Here is a 12,497-nt window from a genome sequence, read left to right on the forward strand (position 1 = left end):
AGTTATTTATTTGTAGTACCTCCTTTTTCAAACATTTACATATCATTGCTCATGCAAAATAAAAGGCTGTTCAAGTTCATTTCAAGGAGGATCCGCATTCAAACACACATGGCAGACAGATTTTGGTAGGAAGCTGAAAGAAAGAAAGAAAGAAAGCAAAGCAAAAAAAAATAAAAAATACCCAACCAAACAAAACATCCAAAGAGAAAAGCCATCTAATGGGAGCAATAACTGAACCAGAGCAACTACGAAGCCCTGAAAAAAATTACACACTCCAGAGAGCAGGGTAATAAGGAACAAGAGCAGGCAATCGCAAGAGCACCAGAAAGAGGAATAAAACACCCTAATACGCATAGGGAAAGTGATTACACAAATAAAACAGGAAATGACTGCCAAAAAAATGGCACAATACTGGAATACATATGCAGAGGAAACACGTAGAGGAAACAATTAAAAACTCAGGCAGGGGTAAACAACATCAGCAACGGGAAAAACAAAACACAAGAAACATGAAGAGAGAAACAGAAGAAAAGCAAACTGTGGCTTATGCCTGTCTCTGACATGTTTCTGCTACTTTAACTTTTAATTATAAAAATATAAACATACAAACACATTTGAGGTGTCTTTAGAAAATAAAAAACACTGCTAAGACCCTATGGGAATGTGGTGAAATTTGTGTATATTGTGTATGTGTGCCTGTTGTTTCTATATAGTTCTTTCTAATGGTAATTTTAAAAACCTACTTTTATCCCTTGCTGTTTGTTTCATTGTTCTTCATTTGTGAACAAAAACTAAAACACATTGAATGATTGTGGCTGCACATTAACAAAAAAAAACAACCTCGTTATGTTACTCATTCACTGATCACATGCTTGGATGGACACGTTACACTTACTGATGCTGTTTTTGTCTCAATCATTAGATAAATAGTCTTTGCTATTGATTGTACATTAAAGCCTGCTGTAGACTGGATACTGCTATCATGATGGGATTTGCCCAGTCCCCCAGTCATCCAGCCGGCTGTTGGATTGATTATGAGGCTCTCCGAGAGGCAGGAGATGATAAATGCATGTGGACTATTTTTAAATGTGCACCCTCTTTCACATATGGGTTGAAAATGTAAAATTTGGCCTTTTAAAGAAGGTCAGCTCTGTGCTTTAAAATGAGGTGCTGGACTCATTTACACTTAGAGACACAGACGTAGTGGTTGGAGAGTTCAGAGGCCCTCTGTGTGTGTTTGTGTGTTGGTGGGTGTCTCTGTGTGTGTGAGGGAGAGAGACAGGCAGATAAAACCAAAATGCCTCAAGTGTTATGTGGCTATAGCTTCCTATGACACATAAATGATGATAAGTACATGTATGACCTAGAGGGTTCAAAGACATAAGCACTTACAGATTATTGGTTTGTGCTATAATTTACAACATTAGAGCACTTTTATAGTCCGGATGTTGCAGCTACATAAATACTAGCATGCACACACATTTGCACAGGCAGGGCAATAAAAACACACAAACACGCTCACACTCTCTGCAAGCATCACAGTGTAAATATAGTGTATACTATGCATCTTTAAAGGGTGACTGAACAACAAAAAAGCTTATGATAATAAGAGTGAAAGGGAGGGGCAAGCCTCCCCCCCTCCCATGAAGTTCACAAGGGGCTCAACAGGCGGCTCTATTTATATCACCAGCCGTGTGAACTGCTTCTTTTAGTCATTAGTCATCACACTAATGAAGTGTCTGTCCTCAGCAGCAGAGCAAACTGAATAAAGATGGGGTGTAAGAGTGAGTTAAGTAGCATTAATGTACCTGCCAATCTTCAAACTTCCAGCAACACTCCTTCTAATGTGTCTACATCCATTTATGTATGTATGTATACATGCATTCTCCTATGAGATGATGGATGATGTCCTAGAGGATCTCCTCCGAGATAGGACCAGGGCATCACTGATCTCCTGGACAGTCGGAGGTGCAACCTGGTAGTATCGGAAGGACTGAAATATATAATGTCCCAGAGTTGCTCAAGCATTTTATCCTGATATCTAATTGCAGTTAGGGTGTAGAGGTCTGTGTGCACCTCTGTTTCTCATTGTTTGGTCAAAGGCAATCACACCAGTGGCCTGGTGGAGGTCATTTTGTAGCTTTAGCAGTGCTCATCCTGTTCTTTCTTGCACAATGAAGCAGATAACAGTCCCGCTAATTGGCCTATACAGATCTGTAGTAACCGCTTGTCTCCATGCTTCTCAGACTGAACTGGGAAATACAAAAAAACCTTTTGGCAATGACACATGTTGATGTGCAGTCCTGGAGGAGTTGGCCTAGCTGTGCAACCTATGTAGGGTCCAGGTATTGCCTCGTGCTACCAGTGGTAACGTTGACCTTAGCCACTTCCTAGTGGGCGGGTCTTAGAGGGAGACAGAAACTACAGAAGGAGAGTCCCCTGTTTACAAAGTCGGGCCTTTTTTTCTTAATTTTTGCCTTGTGCAACTTTAAAGTTTAAACATTTGCAACTTTTTGAGGGGTCAGGGATGAGATGGGGCAATTAAAGTTTGGTGAAAAAAAATAAAGTCTGGAACAGAATTAAAACAGAAATGGGACTGTGCTAACAAAGGAAAATAATGTAATTCGTATTTTTCGTTATACCCCATTTCCTTGGCTGTCTCAGCAGTATAAAAGTTTCATCTTGGAGAGATGAACTCTTCCTCTTTTCATGGAAGAAATATTTTACTTTCCCTGCTGTGTATTTTTCATAATAGGCTGTTTGTTTGCCTTACTGACTGATGCACTTTGAGTCAGCCTACCATAACGATGACAGCAAAATTACTACATAGCTAGCTGTTTGCTCATTAATATAGTTATATATGGTGTTGTGGGTTCAGATGCAGCCTGCGATTATGGTGAGCCAAACATCTGCCGGTCAGCCACAGAGAGGACGTTCTACTCGAGTAAAATATAGCATGACGAGGCTAATCATTTGTGCGTGTTTCTCGTCACGGAAACAATATGCAAATCTGTCCCTGGTGAAACATGGAAATATTTTTTTAAGTAAGGAAAGACTGAGTGTAAAGAAAAAAAACTTGTGATTTGACTAAAAGGTAAGTTGACAGAAAACAGCTGCCAGCAGTTTCATAAAATGAAAAAGCCATGAATACAAATTGGATTTTAGTTTTGTGGAACATTCAGTATACGGTTAAGACGTCAAGGATTTCACAGTTTCAATAAAAGAAGCTTTTTGTTGCGAGCACAACTTTGTTTCTTTCTTCTGTTTCTTGCATCCTGACTTTTACTGAGGGATAATAAAAAGAAATTATGCAAATGTATATCCTCTCTTCACTTTGAGCAAACCGAATTGGCGGCTTGCGCTGCCTTGTCTGCAAGCTCAGGAAATGAAGCTTCAAATTGATCGAATAAATGCCTCGACTGATATGCCACCCAGGCATCAAATGTGAGCTACATATGCCTGTAACGCGCGCTCGTCACTCGCTCTCTGGCTGCTTTTATGGATTGGGCCTTTACTCCGTGGCATAAATCTGGATAAGTCCTGCTGCAACGCTGCCTATTAATGTACGCTCTACTCTCACAGTAACAAGATTATTTCAAGCCAGGGCTTCACTGGCATAAAGAGAGAAGACAGTCTGTGCAAGCCTCACCCAAGGGTGCATTTTAATAGGCTTTCCAACTGCAGAGTAGAAAGTGACATTGCTTGTCCTCTGCGTTTGAGTATATTACACCAGGTTTCCTTTCACTGCAGTCGAGCCTCTGGTCACATATTGCCACCTCAAGTGCAGCATGTTTGCTGCTTTATTTTGTTAGGGGTGGTGTTTATTTCACACTCCTGCGACTCATTCCCCACTGCAGCACTGCCCTTAAAACTGAATAATTATGTGACGCTATAGACCTGCAGTTTTCCCATCACCTTTACAAAGAGCAGAGGACGAGGAAGCCGTCGTAAATTATTAGAGCTACAGCAGTATTAATATCAGACTCATGAGCTTCTGCAGAATAGGTAGTTAAATCTATATGCACCCCCATTAATGCTCTTCTCCGTACTGACCTGAACCTAAGATTGAGTTTCAACTATAACTGATATCCTAGAGGCAGAACAAAGCAGAATATACAATACTATGCAAAAGGCTTTATATATACATATATATACATAGAGAGATACATAGATAGAGATATAGAGATATAGATTTATATAAATTTTTCTAGGAAAATGGGAACCATTTATTCAAGGACTGTATTCTTCATGGTGTGTAGTGTGTCCTAATATAGCCAATGACTAACGGCTCTTCTGGATTCATCTTGTTGGTGAAAGATACAATTTTATCTATTCCAAACTGGCTTATTTTTGGTATTTTTCAAAGATTTAGCTGAAAAATAAAGAAAACTAATTATATGTTTTCATGGTTGCTGTAACAAAGTGCCTAAAAATACCAAAAATTGGTTCTTTGCTAAGTTGTATATACATAATACTGGTTCATCCCTTTAAATGATTCATCAGGTCAGTGTTAAGTGGCTCAACAAACAAATAAAAAACATCCATCCATCCATCCATCTTCTTCCGTTTATCCGGGGCCGGGTCGTGGGGGCAGCAGCCTAGGCAGAGAAGCCCAGACCTCCCTCTCCCCAGCCACCTCCTCCAGCTTCTCCAGGGGAGCACCAAGGCCTTTCCAACCTCAGCTGGCTCCTTTTGATGTGAAGGAACTTCTCACCCTATCTCTGAGGGAGAGTCCAGCCACCCTTCGGAGGAAGCTCATTTCTGCCACTTTTATCCACGATCTCGTTCTTTCGGTCACTACCATAGGTGAGGGTAGGGATGTAGATCGACCGGTAAATTGAGAGCTTCACTTTTACACTTAGCTCTCTCTTCACCATGACCTTGGGGAGGTTCAAGGACTGGACTGAAAAGGAGTAAAAAAGTAGATCAAAGAAAAAGAGAAACTTTGAAAGACCTTCGGAAGGTCTGGAGAAGTGCTGCTGTATAAGTTTTGCTCCGTACCTTATACAGTAGATGTTTGGGTATTTTTCTTAAAAGTTGTACAAAGTCAGTCTTGATCCATACTGGCTTAGTTTGCCAACAATTAGCTGCCATTTCTTACACTTCATTCTTATTCTTGGCTCAATGCTTTTGCAGATCTAACCCCATCAGAGACTCTTCAGCTACACCAACTCCAAGCGGTTCCACATTCTTTCAATAAAAAAAGTTTTAAAAGTGGCCATGTGCTGCTATTTATTGTAGATGGGCGAGTTATTCAGACACGCTGTTGCCAACCTAAACACTTATACCACATCCCTGATGACGTTACACAGTTTGAAAACATTTCTGATAAACCAAGCATGTCATTTTTGTCTTGCTAGCCCACAGAAGCGTTCTGCTAAGCAGTCTGTTTTGCTTCATTCTGGTCCCGTTATTGAAAACAGAAAAGGTTTCAGCTAAAATCGAGTGGGGCTGGTTAGACATGCAGTCAGGGATTTGTTTCATCCCCTTTGGCCGAACAAGGAGCAACAATGTAACCATTCATCCTCAAATGAAATACTCAAATAAAAAGAAAATCTTCCACAAGCAACATACAGATGCAGATATTTTATGGGAAGGTTTTCAGCTTTAAGGGTTTCGTGTTTGAACAAAGACGAGGATCACATTAGATGAACAAATTCAGGAAATGATCTGCAGTACTTTACTGACGTGGATCATCTGCCATAAGTACAACATTGTATACAATAGCAAAACACGGTGTTTTATGCACCACCGCTTCTATTTAAGTAAACATTTTTTCAGGCTGAACACGGATCACACTTCTTTCTTAACCATCACAGGACCATCGTCCCCACAGTTAATGAGCCCAAAGACTTCAGGTAGTTCTATCTTTTTATTACATAATCTAGGTGAGAAATCTTTAAGTAAATAATCCCAAACATTCATGCCGAGTTTTAATTTCTCAGGATTTTTTTTTTACTCATCTTTAATTATACTTAGTTACTTTATTTGTCTTTGTTGGCTTGACCGGAGCATGCAACAACAATTTGAAGGCTTTAATTTGACATTGTACTCTTGTTGATACTTTTTGTCTTGATATATTTATTCTTTAGTTTCTCGAGTTTTGTTTTTTCTTTAATCCACTTCATCTAACATTCAGCATTACTTTTTAAAATCGGCGTATGTAGAGTACGGTTCTGTTTTATCTTATCTGAACTACACTATTGTTAAAATTCCATTGCATTTTCTACTACCTTCACCATCACCTCGCTAGATCCTGTTACTCTTATGCCCAAAGTATTTTAATATGAAGTGAGAGAACTTTATAAAAGTCCCATTGATGCTTTTGACATGACAATAAAAACCAGCGATGAGATGCCGGCTCGTCAAAAGGCACGTCCACTAAACCCAAAGTCAAATTTGCTGTTTCCAAGCTGTATTAGTCATGATTTAGTGCCTGGCAAGTGCCATGGGAAAAGGCATAGTGGGCTCACAGAGGAATACACGTCAGTTTGTCTTTTAATATGTTCCATATGTGACATGAGAGAAATCTATTACTATACTCAGAAAGCAGGGTTTAAATGTGAGTCGCAGGTCTCAAGGCGGGGGAATTATTAATACAATGTTATGCTAATGCTAATGAGAGTTTAATGACTTCTCTTAGATGCCATTCCCTTTTTCTCAGCAGCAGCACTCTGTCCACATATCTGATTCAGCACGTTTTGACCAAGAAGTTCTTCACTCTCGACATGAGGCTTAAAGCTTGAAAAAAAAATTTCTGACAGTAATGACTGCTGTAGCTCTTTGAAATGAGACTGCAGCACCATAGTATGTGAAATGCTACCACATGAGCCTCTTTTTGTTCATCGCTGCTCTTCTCCACAGATGGAGAATAATTTAAAGGAGGTGTGGAATCAAACGGGACATCAGGGCAATAAGTGGAACCGAGCAGAGATCCCCCTGAGGAAGCTCAGGAACTTTGAAGTCATATTTGAGGTGGTGCGCCTAAAGGACGTGAGCGGTGGAGCGGCCTTAGATGACCTGGAGTACATAGACTGTGCCCCAAGTAGGTAGCATGCACAAACAGTACACAACAAGTTTTGCATATAGACTGGACTACAATAAAATAATTATGAAAAGCACTATGAAGGCAAATTTCAGGTGAAATTGGGTCACTATAAGCCCATGTTTCATACACCTGGGGAGATTAATGACAATATTACTAGCATTTCTATTACTGCTCATTTTGTCACTGATGGTTTTGCTCCAAACAATTGTTTGTTCAATATTATTATGATTACATGTCATTTTTAAATGTACATTTAAAAAAAGCTATTGATTATATAACGCTTTTGAACACTAATTTAAAATGGGTTGAACCAGCATCAAAGCATTTGTGGACTTTAATAAAAATGTAAAAGTTGTAGTGATGTAAAAATGAAATGACATAATTAGTTATGTCAATTAAATGCCTGCCTACAATTATGAACGTGCAAGCAGGCATTTTTTTTTTTTTTAATTAAATTTTTTTTTAAAGATGCTTTTGGCAGATATATGGAAAATGACTGATAACCAGCAAATTCTAGCATGTTTAAATTGCATGTTGCTGTTAGCATTTAGCTTAAAACAAGCGACCTGGAGAAGTGATTTGGGTATTTCTTTTGTTATTGCAGTTAATTTAAAAAAGAAAATGAAGTTAAACACAAAAAAAACATAATAGGTTAAATACATATAATGGTGTATATGTAAACAAAGTAAAATTGTATTATGATTATTCTTATTATTAAAACAAATATCTTAAAAAGGAAAAAAAACTTAACTGAAATACAATAAAATAGAATTAGTGAATTTTAATTAGAAGTAAACTATTTCAAAATCGGCTAAGCAAAAGCACAATTTAACCAAATAAAAAACGACCGTGGATTCTTGCACCAATGACAAAAGACAAGGTGAGAAATATTGTGACCAATTATTAGGCACGAAGCAACGGGCAAAGACAGAATTGTGTTAAAAGCTGCACAGTCGAAAGAAAGTAACGCACACCTTTATCTTTGATGGCAGCACACATCTGATAAGCTTATTGTCACAACATTTGCTCCCATTTAGAATCACGTTATTTTTTGCCACTTATAGTCATGATCGAAAAGTTGGAAGTGCTGCATAAAGTCGTCTCCAGCAGATCCCAAAGATTTTGAGCGGGATTATGATGCGAACTCTGTGGCGGCCAATCCATGTGTGAAAATGATGTCTCACTCTTTCACAACTTGAGCCCGGTGAATCCTGGTATATTCATCCTGGAATATACAGCTGTCATCAGGGAAGAATAAAATCCATTGATGGTAAAAATGTTTGACTCTGTCTTCTTTTAGTCAGCTGACCTCATTTTTGGGAAACATAATGTTCCTGAATCTAAACCTCCAATGTCATCAACGTCTCTTACTTTTTTTTACTTAGTTAAATCTAGTTGGGCTGGACAGCGTATTTATATCACATATTATTTATGTACATGTATCTGCATCTGCAGTTTTCAATGGTATAGTTTACAAGTAATTTACTAATTAACTGTGAATTGCAGCCAGCAAAGGTAAATGATAAATAACGCACTGCAGGCACTATCGTAGGTGAGCAGAGGAGATAGGAAGGGTCTTTAAATTTCATTGTCCTAAAAAAAGGAGCAGTGGAGAGGAAAAGTTTCAAAAGCTGGAAATCTCACCACCTGGTAAAGTAATCACAGGCTCGCTGGCGCTCGGCAAACCCCTGCACATATATTACCGTCGCTTTGTGCACAGTGGCAGTGCAAATCTTTCTTATTGCTTCTTAAATTTAAAAAGCAGCTTCAATTCAACTAAACTTTTAAAAGCATGAGGAAAATGTATTTTATTAACTTTGTGTTCATAGCGGCTCGTGTTTGCTGAAGTCTGGAGAATAGCCGTAATCTCGCCTTTAAAAGAAGCTGGACCCATGAATCAGTCTCTTTGTAAATGTGAGATTAAAGTAAAGCAATGCATGATGTAAACCCGCACCAACCCAGGTGCCTTAACACAACAAAATAAATAATTCCAGCAGTTAGAGTGGTTGAGAAAATAAAAACTAAAAAAGATTTCAGCCTGAATTTCACAAAGTGGATTCAATTGTTTTCAGTTTCTCTCTAGCCTTCCTCTCTGCTTTCGTTTTATCAAAGTATTCTTCCAATAAGCTTCATAAGCGCGATATAACTATGCTGTGAAATTATTTTATGATCTTTCCAGCTGATAGTTTGGAGTATGAAATTGATTCTGCCGCCGGCACACTCAGAGAAAAAGAAAGGCGGGTCTCGAAGCGAGAGGAGAGTTTGATTGTCTTTGGGACGACAGTCGCTGACAGACGCCGTTTGATATTTATGTTTGAGACAGATGTTGTACATTAAACAGGACCTGGCACAAGGCTGGGCACCAGGGGGGATGTTTCCTGCTCTGCCGACTCTTTTCCATCTCCATCTCCAGTGCACACGTATAAACAAACACACACAGGAGAACATAAATACTGACCTGCAGATCTAAGCGGAGGCATAGATCAAAACAGACTGCAGACACACAAGCAGACAAATTGTCTGTCCAAAGCCAAATGACACAGACAGACAACTTCCATCAACTTTGAGTGCTCGCTAAAATGGATTTTCAGTTTATTATATGATGGGTTTTAACCCCACTGACCTCCCGGAATGAAATTCAACTCTTTCCTCATTTCACTCATCATTTAATGTCGCTGCCTTTGAAGTTTAACCATGCACACACACACACACACATCTGCACAGACGTGGCTAATGTGTGTGTGTGCTGTCTGTGATCCACCTGATTTGTTTTCCTTGCTCTCTGTTCCATCTCAAACAAGGCGGTGCAGGAGGAAGGGGGCTTTGATTTCCCTGACAGGCCTTTGTCTGCTTTTGTTTACCTTCTTCTCCGCTGCTGTTCTCTGAGCACAGGAAGTCTGTGTTTTATTAATAAATTGTTCATCACAGCATTTTATTTCATGTCAGATTTAATTTGTCTGGATTTGAAAATGGGGATGAAATTGTTGAAGAATAATAGAAATTATGATTTTTCATTGTAATTATCTGTGTGTTTTAGCCACTGTGGAGGCCGTTGGTTGTCCTGCGCCCACAGATTTTGTGTGTCGCAGCGGCCACTGCATTGAGTCCCACCTGGTGTGCGACGGCAAGGCCGACTGTGCTGATGAATCGGACGAAGCTGACTGCAGTGAGTAGAAATGATAAATAGGTCCCTTTATGGAGAGCAGAAGGACAACTTTGAAACAGGACTGCAAACTCTTTCCTTTCATCTTTCAATTTCTTTCTTTCTGGCAGACAAAATAATTAGCTCGCCAGGTGCTTGTAGCTTCAACATGGAGGGAGACCAGTGGAAAGAGAGATGCCAACTTTCTCAAGACCCTGATGATGACTTTGATTGGAGGATTGGTTCCAGTACTGAGACACCAGGGGCTGGGCCTATCACCGACCACAGCCAAGGTCTGCAGCTGCTCTCTGCTAAAATCTTACCAAAAATATGACCATACACAACAAGAAAAATGTGCTTTTACTTCTGCTTTCCTTTTCTCAAAGTAAGTCGAGGGTTTTTATAATGGCTTTTTGGGTGGTTGGCTGCAATAAGGTCTGAAATTAGCACAATGTGTTGTTTTACGGCATAAAATACATAGAAGTACTCCACTAATGTATTTTTAAGTTCTTTTATGTAACCCACAGAAGGCGCTCGCTAACCAACCACACAAAAGTTGTTCCATTTATGCGTCGAGGTTCATAAAAGTAGAATTTTTGAGCATCATCTTACTGAACAAATAATGTATCATAAACTGATTTTCCCTGAGCTTATTTCCTTTAATTATCCAAAAAGTCTATAGAAAAGCCCACCGAGGGGTAGTTTTATTCTGTTTTCCTCATGTTTGGCTTTGTCTGAAAAAATCCTCCATCCTCGTGTCACTTACATGATACCCAGAATTACAATATGAGCATCTTCGGATCGGATGCTTCTGCCAGCCTCCTAGTTTGTTCCTGTTAATAATACTGGCAGAAAAAACAAACAATTTCTCAAAATTAGGAGCAGACAACATCTGCATTCTCCTGACATCCTCCATGTTTTCAGCTCTCTGGCAGCGCCTTTGTAATTACAACTTGACAGCTGGAAAATAGGACTGTGTGACACCGACATGAAGGCAGGGTTAAAAATACTTCCTGATCAATATCAGTCTGAGTCAAACTGAGCTTAACAGCATTCCTGCTTATCATATGAAGCAAAGCTGCTTCAAATATTGTTTTTTAAACGGATTAATTGAAAGGTAACGACACTTTGGCAACAATTACCCACATTTATGCGAAGCAATGTTAATCAAAATTTCCGTAAGACTTCAAGGCATCAATAACTCACCAGCTGAAAATACATTTGTTGACTACACCTGCTCGACTGCTTATTAATGCAAATATCTAATCAGCCAATCACATTTCAGCAACTCAGTGCATTTATGTATTCAGGCATCTACTATTAATATTAACTTGTGTACTGATATGCTGTTACCCAGGGATTAAATCAGTTATTGCTGTATGTGAGCAAGTTTAAATATGAGTAAACTGGTAAATATACACTTTAGCATCTCTCCAAGATTAAACTGGAACTCTCCCCTCTCCTCCATCCCCTTGTGCACAGATGTGCACGAGTGCACGTCCACAGATCTGTCTGCTACAGCACAGTTAGCAGCTATTGTTTCTGAAGACATGAGCAACATAAAATTGTACCAATTGCTCACTCCTGTCTCAGGCTGTGTAAGGGGTAGAGAAAATGAGCGAGTGGCTTCTCCAAGCACGCCCTTTTTATTTAAGGCCTTGAATGATGACGGACCAGTTTGAAATGAGGACGACAAGCAGCATGAGTGGAGCGCACGGATGAAAACTGTTAAGGAGAAAGTAAGGAGGTAAAGAAACACACACAGCAGCAGCTATTTTGTCCCTGCATGCCACATGAGAGCCATAATGCTGAGGACAAAGCAGCATTTTTCATGGGTGACAGTGCACTCAATGAACCAGCTGTTGTCTTCTGAGTTGCAGCTGTAACTCCACCTTGTACTGGCTGTCACTAGGTTGCTATTCCTGATCGGTCATTTGAGGTTATTGATCGGAAGGATGAATGATGGGCTGGATGGACTCGTGATCTTACAGCTTAAAAACACATGGACAAAGGCATGACTCTGCAAATATCCTGTCGTTATAGGATCAGGTAATGGAGCACATGCGTGTACACGTTCTTGGAAAACGAGCTCTGCCTGGATAGATGCACAGACTTTGTTTTGACTTTTATGATTTGATTCACTGCAGCGGAATCTGTGTTGTGGGTGTGAGCAGGTTTTTTTGTGCACTGTGGATTGTGATGGCCTTAAATCCCCCTTAACTCATGTGGAAAACTCCCACTTTGTTCTGGCACCGCACACATGCTGTCTCATCTCCAAGCCTAGCCGAGCTGAAGAAGCTCTCTGCA

The 12,497-nt window shown here is 39.6% G+C and overlaps 1 protein-coding gene across 2 annotated transcripts in view; it reads left to right on the top strand.

Annotated features, from left to right (window-relative positions):
• Positions 1-12,497, top strand: part of malrd1 (MAM and LDL receptor class A domain containing 1) — a 67,241-nt gene that overhangs the window by 41,813 nt on the left and 12,931 nt on the right. For both annotated transcript variants that reach the window (XM_040043788.1, XM_040043786.1), the window contains 3 exons: positions 6,865-7,045; positions 10,086-10,214; positions 10,322-10,483. In XM_040043788.1, the coding sequence (XP_039899722.1) occupies positions 6,865-7,045; positions 10,086-10,214; positions 10,322-10,483 (472 nt within the window). The remainder of the gene's footprint in view (positions 1-6,864; positions 7,046-10,085; positions 10,215-10,321; positions 10,484-12,497) is intronic.

Source organism: Simochromis diagramma, unplaced genomic scaffold (assembly GCF_900408965.1).
Source record: "Simochromis diagramma unplaced genomic scaffold, fSimDia1.1 OVJJ01000602.1, whole genome shotgun sequence".
Lineage (NCBI taxonomy): Eukaryota > Metazoa > Chordata > Actinopteri > Cichliformes > Cichlidae > Simochromis > Simochromis diagramma.